This window comes from Falco peregrinus, chromosome 19 (assembly GCF_023634155.1).
Source record: "Falco peregrinus isolate bFalPer1 chromosome 19, bFalPer1.pri, whole genome shotgun sequence".
NCBI classification, from domain to species: Eukaryota; Metazoa; Chordata; class Aves; order Falconiformes; family Falconidae; genus Falco; species Falco peregrinus.
In genome coordinates, this window is record NC_073740.1 from 4743663 (window position 1) to 4757511 (window position 13849).

At 49.4% G+C, this 13849-nt stretch overlaps 3 protein-coding genes across 3 annotated transcripts; all 3 read left to right on the plus strand.

Moving 5' to 3' along the window:
- The first annotated feature begins 809 nt into the window (after positions 1-809).
- LOC101910528 (DBF4-type zinc finger-containing protein 2 homolog) lies at positions 810-1451 on the plus strand. The gene has a single exon (XM_013298220.1). It carries the CDS (start codon positions 810-812, stop codon positions 1449-1451), a length of 642 nt encoding a protein of 213 aa, XP_013153674.1.
- A 3717-nt stretch (positions 1452-5168) lies between these two features.
- On the plus strand, positions 5169-5810 carry LOC106112443 (keratin-associated protein 5-1-like). Its single transcript, XM_013298219.1, has one exon. It carries the CDS (start codon positions 5169-5171, stop codon positions 5808-5810), a length of 642 nt encoding a protein of 213 aa, XP_013153673.1.
- Positions 5811-10236: 4426 nt separating this feature from the next.
- Positions 10237-10608, plus strand: LOC114011817 (sericin-1-like). Its single transcript, XM_027784923.1, has one exon. It carries the CDS (start codon positions 10237-10239, stop codon positions 10606-10608), a length of 372 nt encoding a protein of 123 aa, XP_027640724.1.
- The last annotated feature ends 3241 nt before the right edge of the window (positions 10609-13849 follow it).

Sequence of the window (13849 nt, forward strand, 5' to 3'; positions counted from 1 at the left end):
GTTGGTCAGGGTGGTGTTAAGCTGAAACAGAGTTGAAAAATCAATCACTTCTCATTGAAAATGGAATTTCACTGTTTTTCCAATTTTTTTCCTTTTTTTTTTTTTTTAAATTGCTCTTTATTCTGGCAGGAACCTTGCTTGTTTTCAGTGATAGATTTTTCTCTGTTTTCTTTCAGGTCCGTGAAAAATCAATATGTCTGCACCAACACCCTGTTTCAAGGCATGAGCCATTGGGCACCTGAAGATGGGGACCGGGCACCAGTACCTGTGGCCTTTTTTGAGGTTTTCCCACTACCACGAAAGACTCCTTTTGGGCACATCACTCAGCATTACGGTATTCCAGGTATCCTTATCCCAGGATCCCATCTGACTAACATTAGGTAACAGCGTATTTGAACACGACCTATGGGAGAACTAATTAGATAATGGCCACTGCATATGCAAAGAGCTAAGCCGACGTTACATCAAGGCAGATGCTAATTGCAGCTGATTAATCCAATAGCAAGTGCCAGAAAAAAATATACATACAGAAGTGGCACTCACGGCTCAGCTATTAATTCCCATGGCATGCCTCATTTCCAAGAGAGCTCGGCCATGTATAAAAGCTTTCAGCCCCAGCTCTGTCCTCAGGATTCACGCTCCCTGCTCAGCCTGTCTGTCACAGATCACAGGGTGAGTTGGATTCTCTCAGCTGTCTTCGATTCCTCTTTTTTTTTTCATAGAAACAGCAGAAAAGAAAGAAGTCGGTGGGTGTTTTTTCTTTTTCCCAGACTGCTTATCCCCAAGCGCTTGGCCATCTCTGCCACAGGATGCACTACCATAAAGGCAACAGCTATCAGGATTTGTGCTACGACAGCTCGGTCTGTGGCGAGAAGGGCTGGACATGGCACGGTTCCACAGGGTGCTGCCACGAAAGTCCCGTGGGCACCACAGATGTGCCCCCATGCCATGACCCCGGCAGCCTCAGCCGCGACATTGAGGGGTCCTGCCAGAGCCAACCGCAAGGCTGCCAGCCCATGGAGCCATGCCCACCCCAGAGCTGCTGCCCACCACAGCAAAGCTGTAATTTCGGGAAGCCCCGGCGGCGGGTGGAGGTGAGCCACGTGCAGCCCGTCTGCCCCCCACCCATGAAAATCCATCGCCGGCCGCTGCAGCAGTACCGCCCACCCCTGCACTGCGAGGAGCCGGAGTGCTGCAGCAAGCCCCGGCGGCGAGTGGAGCAGTGCCCCGTGGAGGATGCTTGTCCCCCCGTGATAGTGCATCCCCGGCCGCTGCAGCATCGCTGTCCCTGCATCCAGCACTGCCGTCCGCCCATCCAGCACTGCCACCCACCCATCCAGCACTGCTGCCCGCCCATCCAGCACTGCCGCCCAGCCGCCGTGCCCCTGCATCCCAGCCAGCACCAGCAAAAACAGGTTCCTCTCTTGCCACCCTGTCTGCAGAAGAAATGAGCACGGGGCCCAGCGAGGCTCTAGGACACCTCCCCAGCACGTGCCCACACACCGCATGAGGGATGCTTCGTTCCTTGCCCAAACTGCTGATGCTTTTACCTCCGCTTTCGGCGCGATGCGATGCCACCGCGGCTGATGGCTCATTGCTGCTCTTTGCACACTGGATTCAGGGTCCACAGCCCCCTGCTCCCCCCCAGCACTGACACTTTAAATTCCCAAGGTCCTCTCCCACCAGGGAATAAGCTTTAATCATCCAGACCCCACTTCGCTCTTCCTCAGGGTAGAGCAGATGTTTCTTCACTCTTCTGAGAAGGTGAGCAGCCTGGGGATGGAGAAATCGAATGGAAGGAGCCTGAGCGAGGACGGGGAAGCAGCCTGTCACAGAGTCACCTTCTCCAATTTTAGCAGACTGATTTCAAGGTCGTTTGAAAACAGAGACAGGACTGTACTGGGTAAAAAAGTACACACTGCGACTGCAGGAGCATCAAGGACTCCAGCAATTTTATTTTCTCCCCGTGTATTCAAGAATAAAGTTGAAAAAATTTAGCTGACACTCGCTTCTCTTTTTTTACCCCCAAAAATATTACCAGCTCTATAATGAGAGGCTGTTAAAAAGTCATGGAAATTCTCACAAGGAAACTTGTAAATCTAAAATCGAAATTCCAAGTTCACACATGAAGATTTCAGCTCCGGCTGCAGCAGTTCCATCTGGCTGAACTCCATCTGCACGCTGTAAAATCCTCCCCACTGTGGTCACCCTCCACAGAACTGATGGATGGACTTCACTATGGTCCAGATCTAGGTACAAACAGTTTGCTCTGTATTGCGTGCCATCACCTTCATTAGCTAGATCATAACACTGCACCGGGGAGGCCATCCATCATATAAATGTTAATCATGATAATAAGCATGTGCCCCAGCACGTGAGCTGTGTCTGTGCATGCCAGGAATGCCTTTTCACTCCCTGCAGGAGGATGCAAGCCAGGCTCTACCTCTGCATCTCCCCGCTGCCCGGCTCTTGCAGGCATGCTGGTAATGTGTTGTATCTCTCTCACTTTGCCAGAAAAGCCTTCCACTAGGTGCATTAAAATATATATTTTTGTTTCTTTGTACTGCCTAAGCACAGCCCCCGTGTGTCTGCACAGCCACTAGCAACCACCAAAGAAAACAAGAAAGAAAAATGAAATTCATTCTTGTTTTCTTAATGCAGAAAACCACAATTCATTTTTCTCACCTCTAATTTTAACCAAATGAAAAACCACTTGCATAGGAACTTTAACTTCCGAAATCTCTTATTTTATTAGCTATTTTCTTCCCAGCCTCTTCTCACTGAAGCCAGTTCCCAGGCACCGTCCCAGTGCGGTGCCCAAAAAGCTGGCTCAGACCCCACAGACCAAGGGCCAGCTAGCCCTCACAGCAGTGCCTGCTGATCAGCTTTGGTCCACCTTTCCTGCCAAGCTGCTTTTCACCAGCTGCCCCGGCCCTGCCATCCCAGTTAGTCTATTCCAGCTGCAGGAGCAGTTTCCAGCCTGCCCGCATCCCATCCTACAGCAATTTCATAGAACCATAGGATTGTAGAAAGGTTTAGGTTGGAAGGGGCCTTAAAGATGATCCAGTTCCACCCCCCTGCCACAGGCAGGGACACCTTCCACCAACCCAGGTTGCTCCAAGCCCCATCCAAACTGGCCTGGGACACTTCCAGGGATGGAGCACCCACAGCTGCTCTGGGCAACATGCGCCTCCCTCACAGGGAAGTATTTCTTCCTAATATCTAATATAAGTCTCCCCTATTTCAGTGTAAAGCCATTCCCCCTTGTTCTATCACCCCATGCCTTTGTACAAAGCCCCTCTCCAGCTTTCTTGTCAGCCCCATTAAGTACTGGAAGCTGCTGTAATGTCTCCCTGGAGCCTTCTCTTCTCCAGGCTGAACAACCCCAGCTCTTTCAGCCTGTCTCCACAGCAGAGGTGCTCCAGCCCTTGGATCATCTTCCTGGCCTCCTCTGGACTCACTCCAACAGCTCCATGTTCTTCTTATGTTGGAGGCCCCAGAACTGGATGCAGTGTTGCAGGTGGGGTCTCACCAGAGTGAAGCAGAGGGGGAGAATCCCCTTCCTCGACCCACTGGTCATGCTGCTGGTGATACAGCCCAGGGTTCGGTTGGCTTTTGGGCTGCCAGTGTACATTGTCGGGCCATGTTGAACTTCTCATCCATCAACATCCCCAAGCCTTTCTCCTCAGGGCTGCTGTCAATCTGTTCCCTGCCTAGCCTGTATTTGTCCTTGGATTGCCCCAGCTTGCATGCAGGACCTTGCACTTGGTCTTGCTCAAATTCATGAGGTTCGCACAGGCCCACCTCTCAAGCCTGTCAAGGTCCCTCTGGATGGCATCCCATCCCTTCAGCATGTCAACCACAGCACACAGCTTGGTGTCACCAGCAAATCTGCTGAAGGTGCACTCGGTCCCACTGTCCATATCACCAACAAAGGTGCTGAACAGCACCAGTCCCAGTACAGACCCCTGAGGAACGCCGCTCACCATCAGTCTCCACACTCACCCCAATTCAGTGCCACCTGTAGATTTGCCAAGTCCACCCCATTATTCAGGACATTAATGAAGATGTTAAACAGCACCAGCAGGATGAAAAACAGCCAGTTTTTCACCCACCAGGTAGTTTACCCACCCAGTCCATACCTCCACTAGCTGCCAAAAGCCTTGCAGAGGTTGAAGTAGTACCATCCATCACACTCCACTGTCCACAGAGCCAGCGTCTTCATCACCGAAACCCGTCAGCACAATTTCGTGACTCTGAGCTGGCTCTTTCCAGTCACCTGATGGTGTTTCAGGCACCTGGGAACGCTCCTCATGGATAGCAGAAGGGGAAGGCCAGGACATTAGCACTGTGCACATCATGGCTCCTGACTCACAGGTCACCCTGTAAGTGTCTCGGTCCTGTGGAGATGGTGAATAAGTACATTATTACCTGCCTCACATAGCCGATGTGTGGCTTAAATGATGGTAGTCCTTTATGTGCACCTCTTGGTAACTACATTATAATTAAGAGATGCTTATCAGGAATCATGAGTCAAGCAGAACATGCCAAGCACTGGGAACAGCATCCAAATGGAGGAGATGTTTTGCCAATAAACAATTTTAGTCCTCATTCCTGCAGCGTGTTTCATTTACAAGGGGAAGACTTGGGACCATATAAAAGGCCTCCGTCCCCTGGCCTCTCACAATCTGCTCCCCTGGTCAGCGTCTGCCTTCCCCTGTGAATTGGGTAAGACACATCCCGGAGCAGACGGGTTCATTTCTGTATGGGTGTCTGGATTCAGGATGTCACAGACCTGGCATGCTTGCACTTTCCTTCAGACCACACAAGGGCTAGAGGGCAATGGGATAAGCCAAGAAAGAAGCTGACTGGGGGAATTGGGGTGGGATTTACAGCCATGCCACTATATGTTGCAGTGCCTTGTGGTTGCTTCTGAGGTTGGAGGAAAAAAAAATCAAGGTTAAGGTCAGAAAGACAGTTTGGACATAATCCGACCATTATTGGGCAACTGCAAGGACTTCCTTTAGTTCCAGGCTTTCAGGATAAGCGAGGTTGACCTGTGTGTGGGTCACTAAAGCAACTTTATGAGAAATTAAATGAAAAAGAGGAGATGGAAATGCAAGCCTGTCTGGCCATGTGTTTTTCAGGTTTTTCCCTACAGCCTAAACATGATATACTCTTCTGGAAGAGAATCATACTTCAACTTGAACTCAACCTGGTATGACCCCTCGGGGTCCTGGCTGGACACCCGGCGCACACCCTTCCGCTACGGCTACAACACCTGCTCCTCGGGGTGCGACGGTGAAGGCATTGAAGGCATGAGAGGGCACAACTACCGTCATTATGGCTATCGACAGCCAGTCTGCTCCGAGAGATGCCACGGCTATGCTGCAGCTGATTCGTGCCACGGAGGAGGGGGGTCGAGCTGTGCCAGGAGGCCCACGTACAGCTATGGGTCATCGGGGGGATGCCACAGCTACGGGAGGTCAGTTTGCTCTGAGAGGTGCCATGGGTCCTCGGGTTCGTGCCACGGAGGTGGTTCGAGCTGCGTCAGGAGACCCACATACAGCTACGGGTCATCAGGGGGGTGCCACAGCTACGGGAGGTCGGTCTGCTCCGAGAGGTGCCATGGATCAGGGTGCCAGGGGGGGAAGCCCTGCTACAGCAAGCCCGCACAGTGCATCCCCCAGTGCTGCCCAGTGCAGACCTGTCCCCCACCGGTGCAGCAGGGCTGCGTGCCTGTGGCAAAGTGCATCCCAAGCCAGCAGCAAAAGCAGGTCTGCAAAGTGCCAGCTCAGAAGATAAAATAGAGGACATGAGGAGTGGGGATGAATGGGGGAAACTTCTCACTCTTGCAACACTGTCCTGATGGGCAGCATGTCCCATGTTGCTCAGGGATCCCTACTTTTCCTGTCATTTTGCTTGTAACATGCTTTGAAGGTGTAACCCACTGTCTGTGAAATATTAAGCGCTGTTCACCTCCTTATTTCACAGCAGACATGGAGGCAATAAAAAGCTACAGTTCATAACCCCCTTGCATCAGCGGTTTCTGCTTCATCCCTTTGAATTGTTTCTGTTCCTCCTTGTTGGCAAAGCTGGTGCCTGCAGCACCCCCGTTCACCCTCACATCAAGGTTCCTGGTTGATTCAACCTGATTTATTCCTACTCTAGACAAGTTCCTTGTGGAGAAGTAACTAACAGTTTTCATCACAGACTATTTATGCAACCCAGCAATTAAATACTAATTTACTAACGTAAAAAGAAAATCCACACATTTCATCAGAGAGGTAAAAATGAGTGGGTCTGCTTGGCGCGTCATTTCATTCACTGATGAGGCAATGGGTACAGTTCGACTCGTATCATGAGCCTCCAGAAAAATCCCCAAGAAAAAAAGTCAGGAGGAGGGTTCAGGAATGGGAATGGCATGGCTAGTGCAGAGCAAGAGGAGATGCTGAAGCTGGTAGAAGAGAAATGCTTTGGCCCATGGTCCATGAGACCTTCAGAGAACACAGGCATGACAGAACTTGTCTCACCCCAAGGGAGGCAGCTCCTGCAGGACCTACGTGTCTTCAGCAGCTGATAGTGATGCTCAGTGCTGTGCTGGTGGCTGAGAGATAAAGATGTTGAGAAAGACCAAGGAGGGGTGAGATCTCTCAGCCTGAAGGCTTTGACCCAGGGAGAAATGGGGATCATCTGGCCAGGAATGCATGTCAAATGGAAATTAGGAATGGGTTTGTAGATGTCAGGTGGGCACTTGGCTGGACCTACTGTCTCTAACAGGGTAAAAGGCCCCCAACTCCTCGTGAATTATGGCCTGGTAGGGTTAGAAGAGGGTTCACCTGGGCGGACTGTTGCAGCAAAGCAGGGATCTGGATCCAGTGACTCACAGCATCGTGTTCCCAGTGGCTCCTCGCACCTCACCCAGCCCAGGTGAGGTCCTCCATCGTCTCCATCTCCTGGTGTCCTGCCTGGCCCAGCCTGCAGGATGTGACACATCGCAGAATCAGCTGCTTCACAGCATTAATGGTGGAGATTGCTCCTGCAGCACCGTTTGGATAAGGAAAAAAAGTAAGAACAGGCACAGGGTGTACCTTCCTGGGATGGAATTTTTATAAGTGGACACACGGGAGCTGCTGACATGCTCTGCCCTGACACCGCAGCGAGCCTTCCTTGCCAACCTCTTCCTCACACGTGTGCAGAGGCTAATGCCAGCGTGCACTGCAGAGCACACGGTCCCCATCCCAGGCATGGCTTGGTGGGGTGGCCCAGCCTGGGGGCAGCCCAAATGCCCACCCCATTGCAATGGCACAGCTGCCCCAGTGCATGCAACACCACTTGTGCAAGCCTCGGGGACCTCCGTGGAAAGGAAAGTGCCGGCAAACTATGACAGCTAAGGATGGGGAGTGGGCAAAGGCATCCAAATCCACCTTCAGATACTTCTGGAGCTTGCTGGGCTGTGGAAAACAGGGATGGAGTAGACCTCAAGAGGGCAGCTCCTGCTTCCCACGCACCAGGGCAGAAGTTGTTTTGCTTAAGCTGTTTTGAAGTAGATTTGTCTAACCTCTATTGAGAGGGATTTCACATGATCAATCCCTGTCTGAAACAAAAGAGAAATCTTTGTGTTTCAACCACTTTTCAAGGATTTGGAGGTTTGAACTTGTACCTGGGGTGTCCCTCAGATCCTTCTAAGATCTTGGCTTTCTTCTGTGCTTCATTTATCCCCTTTGTAAACAGAAAACCAATAACTGAGATATGGAAGAATCATGACCATGTATAAGCCACCCCAAATCCATGATACAAACTGGGGAACAAACCATCTCCTGAGATTTGTATTAGGACAACTGCAAAAATTCCTTCCATAAAACCAATAAATTACCCGAAGAGGAAAATAACCACCCACTCAGAACAGGATCAAGGGGTACAAGGAAGCCTCTCCCAAAGGCAAGGAGCTTTGCAGGAGATACATGGAGCTCAGAGACCAGATGTAGGGTCAGTACAGTCCGGTCTTATACATGGGTCCAGGTCTCCGACGTGCATGAGCATCCTCCCCACCAGACCATGCTCAGGTGAACGTCTCTATCACTGAGAGAAATTATAAACATGTTTGTCACCATCCACGTGATCTGGGGTGTGATTAGTGTATCGTGAATAATAGTTTCACAAGAATTTTCATTCTTCATTCACGTTTGTGAAATAACCCCAGACACATTCTGATTTCCTCACATATCAATTCGTTCAAGTGATTCAGCTCCATTGGTTAGCAAAGAATTTATTTGACTCTATTTTATTTTAATTCGATCTGTGCTATTATTAATATTACAGTGGCCTCTAGAGTCCTGGATGAGATCAGGCCTGGTGTGCTCAGTAGGCGGAAAGACACTTTTCTCCCCAAAGCACAGCATTAAATCAATGGAGACACAGGCCCTGATGCCGTCCTCAGCGTGCAGGTGAGGATGGAAGGACAGAGGGAGGAAAGCTCTAAGAGCCACAACACTTTCCCCCCTACTTTTTTCTGCAATCATAGTGTAATAAAGATAACAGCAGATATTTGGAACAGATATCGTGGGAATGGGACACTGCTGGAGACCTTTTCTCCTTCTGAGGCTCCTACCTGGATTCTCTCTGTCTCCTCTAGGGTTTAAAATTCCTTCTGTTTGGCTTAAAAGTCTCTCTTTGAGCAAAGAAAGGGCTGACTTGAAATACTGCAACACTCCTCTTAGTGTTGTTTTACTCAGAAATAGGTTTCTCTTTGATGTTACACCCCAGCCATGTCCCACCACCTGCGTTTGCCTGCTCCTGTCGTCCCAACTGGACACATCCAGCAGGATTTTGCTTCAAAGTCTCATATCACCATCTCCCACCTCTAAATCTCAAACCCAAAACTCAGTGACAGCTTTAGAGCCTGGAGGCAACTCAATTCTTTTCGTAACCCACCATGGCCAAGCCCCATCATCCCAGCAGGGGTGTGTGGCCAGTGCTGGCCCCCAGGGCTCAGCGGAGGATGATCACACTCCTTGTTTTTAGGGCACCCCCCACATAGACCAGCCCTGGTCTCTGTGCTCACCTTCTGCCGCCCCATCATGTGCTCATACCTGCATCCTTAATTCCCTTTGCCTCCTTCGCCCACTCATAACCTAGATTTTTTTCCCAAGCTGCCCAAACACACTCATTTTCCTACACACCACCATGGTCTTATTTGTTCTCTTTCAAGACCTTTTTATTTTCTGGATCCCTTTGGAATCCAGTCATCAGCCCCCCTCCCTATCCCACCTTCCCATCCGCTACCATTTTTGCATTGCCTACTTGGGCTCACAGCTGCTTTGCATTAGACACAAGAAGCAGGGAAATGCTTTTGTCAAAGGCAGTAAGACCATCCAGAAACCTCCCCCTCCCTGCATGTGAACCACACCAGGCGTGGTGGGCAATTAACATTTTTATGGAGTAACGAGAGGAATGGTGATCCCAAAGGTGGGATATTGATCTGCTCAGAATACCATGAGTCAAAACAGCAGTGTAAAAACTCTCCAATTAGCAAAGTGCTCGGGGTGGTGAACAAGCAAGTCCCTCCGGTAGGAACTCGTCTTGTTTCCGGAGGAAAAACACTATAAAAGATCTGGCACCCGATTTCTCCTCGTTGTCTCAGCTTCACATCTCCTCTTGAATTTCTGCTGAACAGGGTAAGTTCGGCTGGATCAAACTTTTGCGCTTTTAATGATCGTCAGCTTTGCCCTGACCCTGAGGTCTTGACCGCTTCTCCTACACATCTCCTCTCTGTCACTGTGTCTGGTCACAGTTGCTCTGTCCTTCTGCCTAGGTTGTCTTCTCCATTCATGTCTATACATAAATAATAGAAAGCAACTAGGAAAAATTAAAATTTGCTGGTTCAGTCAGGAGTCTCCAGGTCTAGCTCTGGACTTTGTCTTGCCACCACTTCTCACTAATCAGCAAGTGCTTTAACTTTTATCTTATATATTTGCTAAACACAGGAGAGAAAGGAAAGACTTGCTCAAAGGAAAACAGCACGGAGCACTTCTGTACAGGTCAGAGACCGCTACGGGCAGATGTGCATTCCACATTTTTCTCTTTTCTTCAAGAACCTGGCTTACAATGAGAATTTATTCTTGATATATAATCCCATCTCACTAGTCATTTATTACTGCTAGCTGACAGATGTGACGGTGTCTCTTGCCTTTGCACCCACTCAAAGATGATAGTCTTCCCAGCAGGTCTGCAAAGATGTGCTCCCGGCAAGACAAAGACCAGTGCCACCAGCAAGAACAATCCTCATGCCACAGCAGTGAAGGGTGCCACAGGAGCTGTGGTGGATCTGGATGCCATGGGAGCAGTGGTGGATCTGGATGCCACGGGAGCAGTGGTGGATCTGGTTGCCACAGGAGCAGTGGTGGATCTGGATGCCACAGGAGCAGTGGTGGATCTGGATGCCACGGGAGCAGTGGTGGATCTGGATGCCACAGGAGCAGTGGTGGATCTGGATGCCACAGGAGCAGTGGGGAATCTGGATGTCATGAAATCAGTGGGGGATCCTGCCATGGAAAACCACAGGATTGCCAGCAGCAAATTTATCAAGTATCCTCAAAGATGAAGTGATCAGGACATTATCTGCATGTTACACACACGCATGTCCTTGATCTTGTGCTGAGTTCAGAAAGCTTTGCATGTGTCCTAGCAATCTTCAAAGAAAATGTCTCCTCTCCCTCCCCTGGAGAGTCCTGTGCCTCTGATGAGCTTATCTGTGGGTGCTAAAATAAACTGGGTACATTCACACGGGTGCAGTGCTCTCTCTATCAGCCTGTGACTATATATGAGCCATTACAATTCGGAGATCATCAGGGTTCCATGTTCACGATTTTTCTTTCACCTGCGTTATCACAGTACAAGACTCCTTGTGTTAACAGCCCTGCAGTTTCCCTGCCTAGGCACAGGCCACAGGGGTAGGCATTGTCCCTATGGACTCCATAGGAAAAGAGACAGAATAAAGTTTTTTAAATGCTGACATTGCAGGAGGCTATTTATTACTGGCCTCCTTTTTTTATTACTTTTATTTTATTACTTTTTTTATTACTTAGGCCTCTAGAGTGCAGGCAGCTCTCCTCCACGCAGCCTGCCAACAGAGATGGACACCCAAAACCCTCCACCAAGACCCCATGGGCTGCATTGCACAAGCCCTCGGGGCCAGCTGTGGGCACAACTGTGGGGCAGAAAAAGTCCTAAGGCAAAGGCACCCGTGGTGGGGCAGAAACCCCTTTTTTGCCACCTGGCCCCAAGGTGCCATCCTTGGAGCAGGTATCTCCACATGTTTACAACAACCCCCCCAGCAAGCCTTTCTAGAAACCCTCTGCCCAGCACTTCAAGAGCCCTGGGTCGAGCCAGGGGCGTTGCAAGATGGTAGCATTACCCAATGAGCTGAGAAATTTCCTCTCAACCTATAATTAAAAGGAATTGTGTAATTTATTGGTCTGCTATTGCCATTCATGAAATGGATGCTGCCCTGCTAAGATTATTCTCAAGTGTGTCACGATGATCAGAAATATCTGGCATTGCTGAAAAGGGTGCAGATGGCAGATGGCTCCCGGACCAGGCTGCCTGCTTTTAGTGTAGGAATTGTTTGAAAAAACTGGTGGTGGGGGTCTGGCGTTTGCCTGAAGCCCCCATTGCAAACTGCATTTGCATATTAAGGTGGACAGCCACCAAATCTAGAGTGACTGGGACTTGTGGCTGGGTGCTGCTGATCATTAACAAACTCAAAACAATTAAAACACGAGGAACTGAACACAGCACAATGTTGAGAGCCAAGAATTACTTTGAGTCTTTTTTCACAGAGAGAATTTCTGATGCCAGAACAAAATACAATTAATCAGAAGTGTTCAAGCCTAGGTACAGTTTGTCCTGATGCTGTTCTAGATCATAACAACAATTTAGCAATACAAAAGAAGCAATTAGGCTGCTTACCTAATTCATTAACCGTGCCCTGTCCACTCACCTTTCCAAAAATCGTCCGTGTTTCAGTAACAGCAAATATGTCGGGTGTTTTTGGGGTTGCAGGAATCGCTCAGGACTTGTAGTGGCTTAACGAAGGTTCAGACACTTGCATTCAAAGCAAGAGTTTGCAAGAGGCTGGCGAGGCTCCTCAACGTCTGGCAGCTTGTTCCATTTTCCAGCCACTTCCCAAAGGATGCCGGGTCTCTCAAACAGCATTAGCAAAGGTGGGAAGAGGCTAAGCCTCCGTCTGACTGTGGTCAGCATCTGGGAATAGCATAAAAAACTCAATCAGCACGGAGAAAGAAAAATAAAAGGTAGGAGAGGTGGACCAAAAATATCAAATGCTCGAGCATCTCTGCAGGCAAGTGAAATATTTTTCAGCCAGTGTTGTCCATGCACTTTTGCACTGACAAAATCATAGCAATTCCCTGTTTCAGCTAGCAATAATGATTTTAGTCTTTTATTCGTGCCTGTTTAATTACTGAAGTGTCTTCCACAAGTAATGGCAGAAAAGGGCAGAACATCTGGTGCCTGAAGCACTTCCTAGCCCAAGCAGCAGAGGCAGAGGAAAGGAACAGGGACTGTCTCAAATTATTGCTTGCAATTAGCTGTCAGTGCAAACGTGGTACCTGGCCTGGCCTGAAGGCTCACGTGGGTCTGTGCATCTGTCCCAATAACACTCGGATTTGTTGGCCAATTACAAGCTAATTGAGGAACAGGGAAAATTGCTCCAAAAAAGGATGTTCCTACAAGGTTGGAGAAAGTCCCCGGGGTCTGCCAGCTCCCCTCGATGTGGCAGCCACCCCAGGCCACTGTGCGTCACTGAAGACAGCACCCATGGGAGACCTTCTCCTCCACATGCCAGCACTGAAGCCACTCACAACCTGGGAAAAAAAAAAAAAAAAAAAAAAAAAAAAAACCACCCGTGTTGCCATTCCAGAATTACTCACAAGCTGAAAGTTAACCACATAATTATGTACCTCACTAATCCTGGATCACTACTCTGGGCAGGTCTTCCCCCTTCCAAAAATAAGAATCCCAACTGCCTTTGGTTCTTCTTGTAACAGCAGGAAACTTTTGACCAACAAAAACGTTGTATAGGGGTTATCTTTTCCCCCTCCTCACTACTCTACCATATTTCAGCTGGTTTTAAGAGAAATGAGCCAACAGTGGAATCAGTCAAATTGCTGCTGAGGAAGAGTAGTCTTCCATGCCAAAGGTGTTGTTGGCACTTATAGGACTCTCTTGGCTTATGGGCATTTGCAGCACTAGAGCACCCCAAGGCATTTTAAAAGAATGGTGTGATTTAGCCGTGGACATCCCTCCCCTAAACGCAAAGCATTCCCCAGCTGAGAGCAAGACCAAAAACAAACTGGCCAAGCTGTGGAAACCAGGGCCACCCACACTACTCCCCCACTGGAGCTAAGCACAGGTAGAGCTGGCAATTAAATATTTCTGCGGCACAGGAAAGACGACCGGTAGGAAGAGGCAATACCCAGCACAGATGAGGTGAGTCATGCGAGTAACCTGAAAAGTGGGGAGGCAAAAAAAAAAAAAAAAAGCCATCGATGAATTAAATGAACCAGCAGACCTCTGTGACAGGGAGGTGCTTCATTTCCAGATGGGATGTGCAGAGAGGGTATAAAAACGCTCGTGTCCCGGAAAGCCTCATTCCCTCCTTGCCCCTTCGCTGTACGAGCATCTCAGGTAAGAGCGGCGATGCTGCGCGGCTGCAGGCTCAGGGCAGTGTTTGAAACTGGCTGGGAAGGGGATGGGTTTGGAGCAGGCTGAGCCCAGCACCTTGTGTTGGAGGTTGGGGATTGCTCTGCGGGTGCTTGGAGGAGGGAGG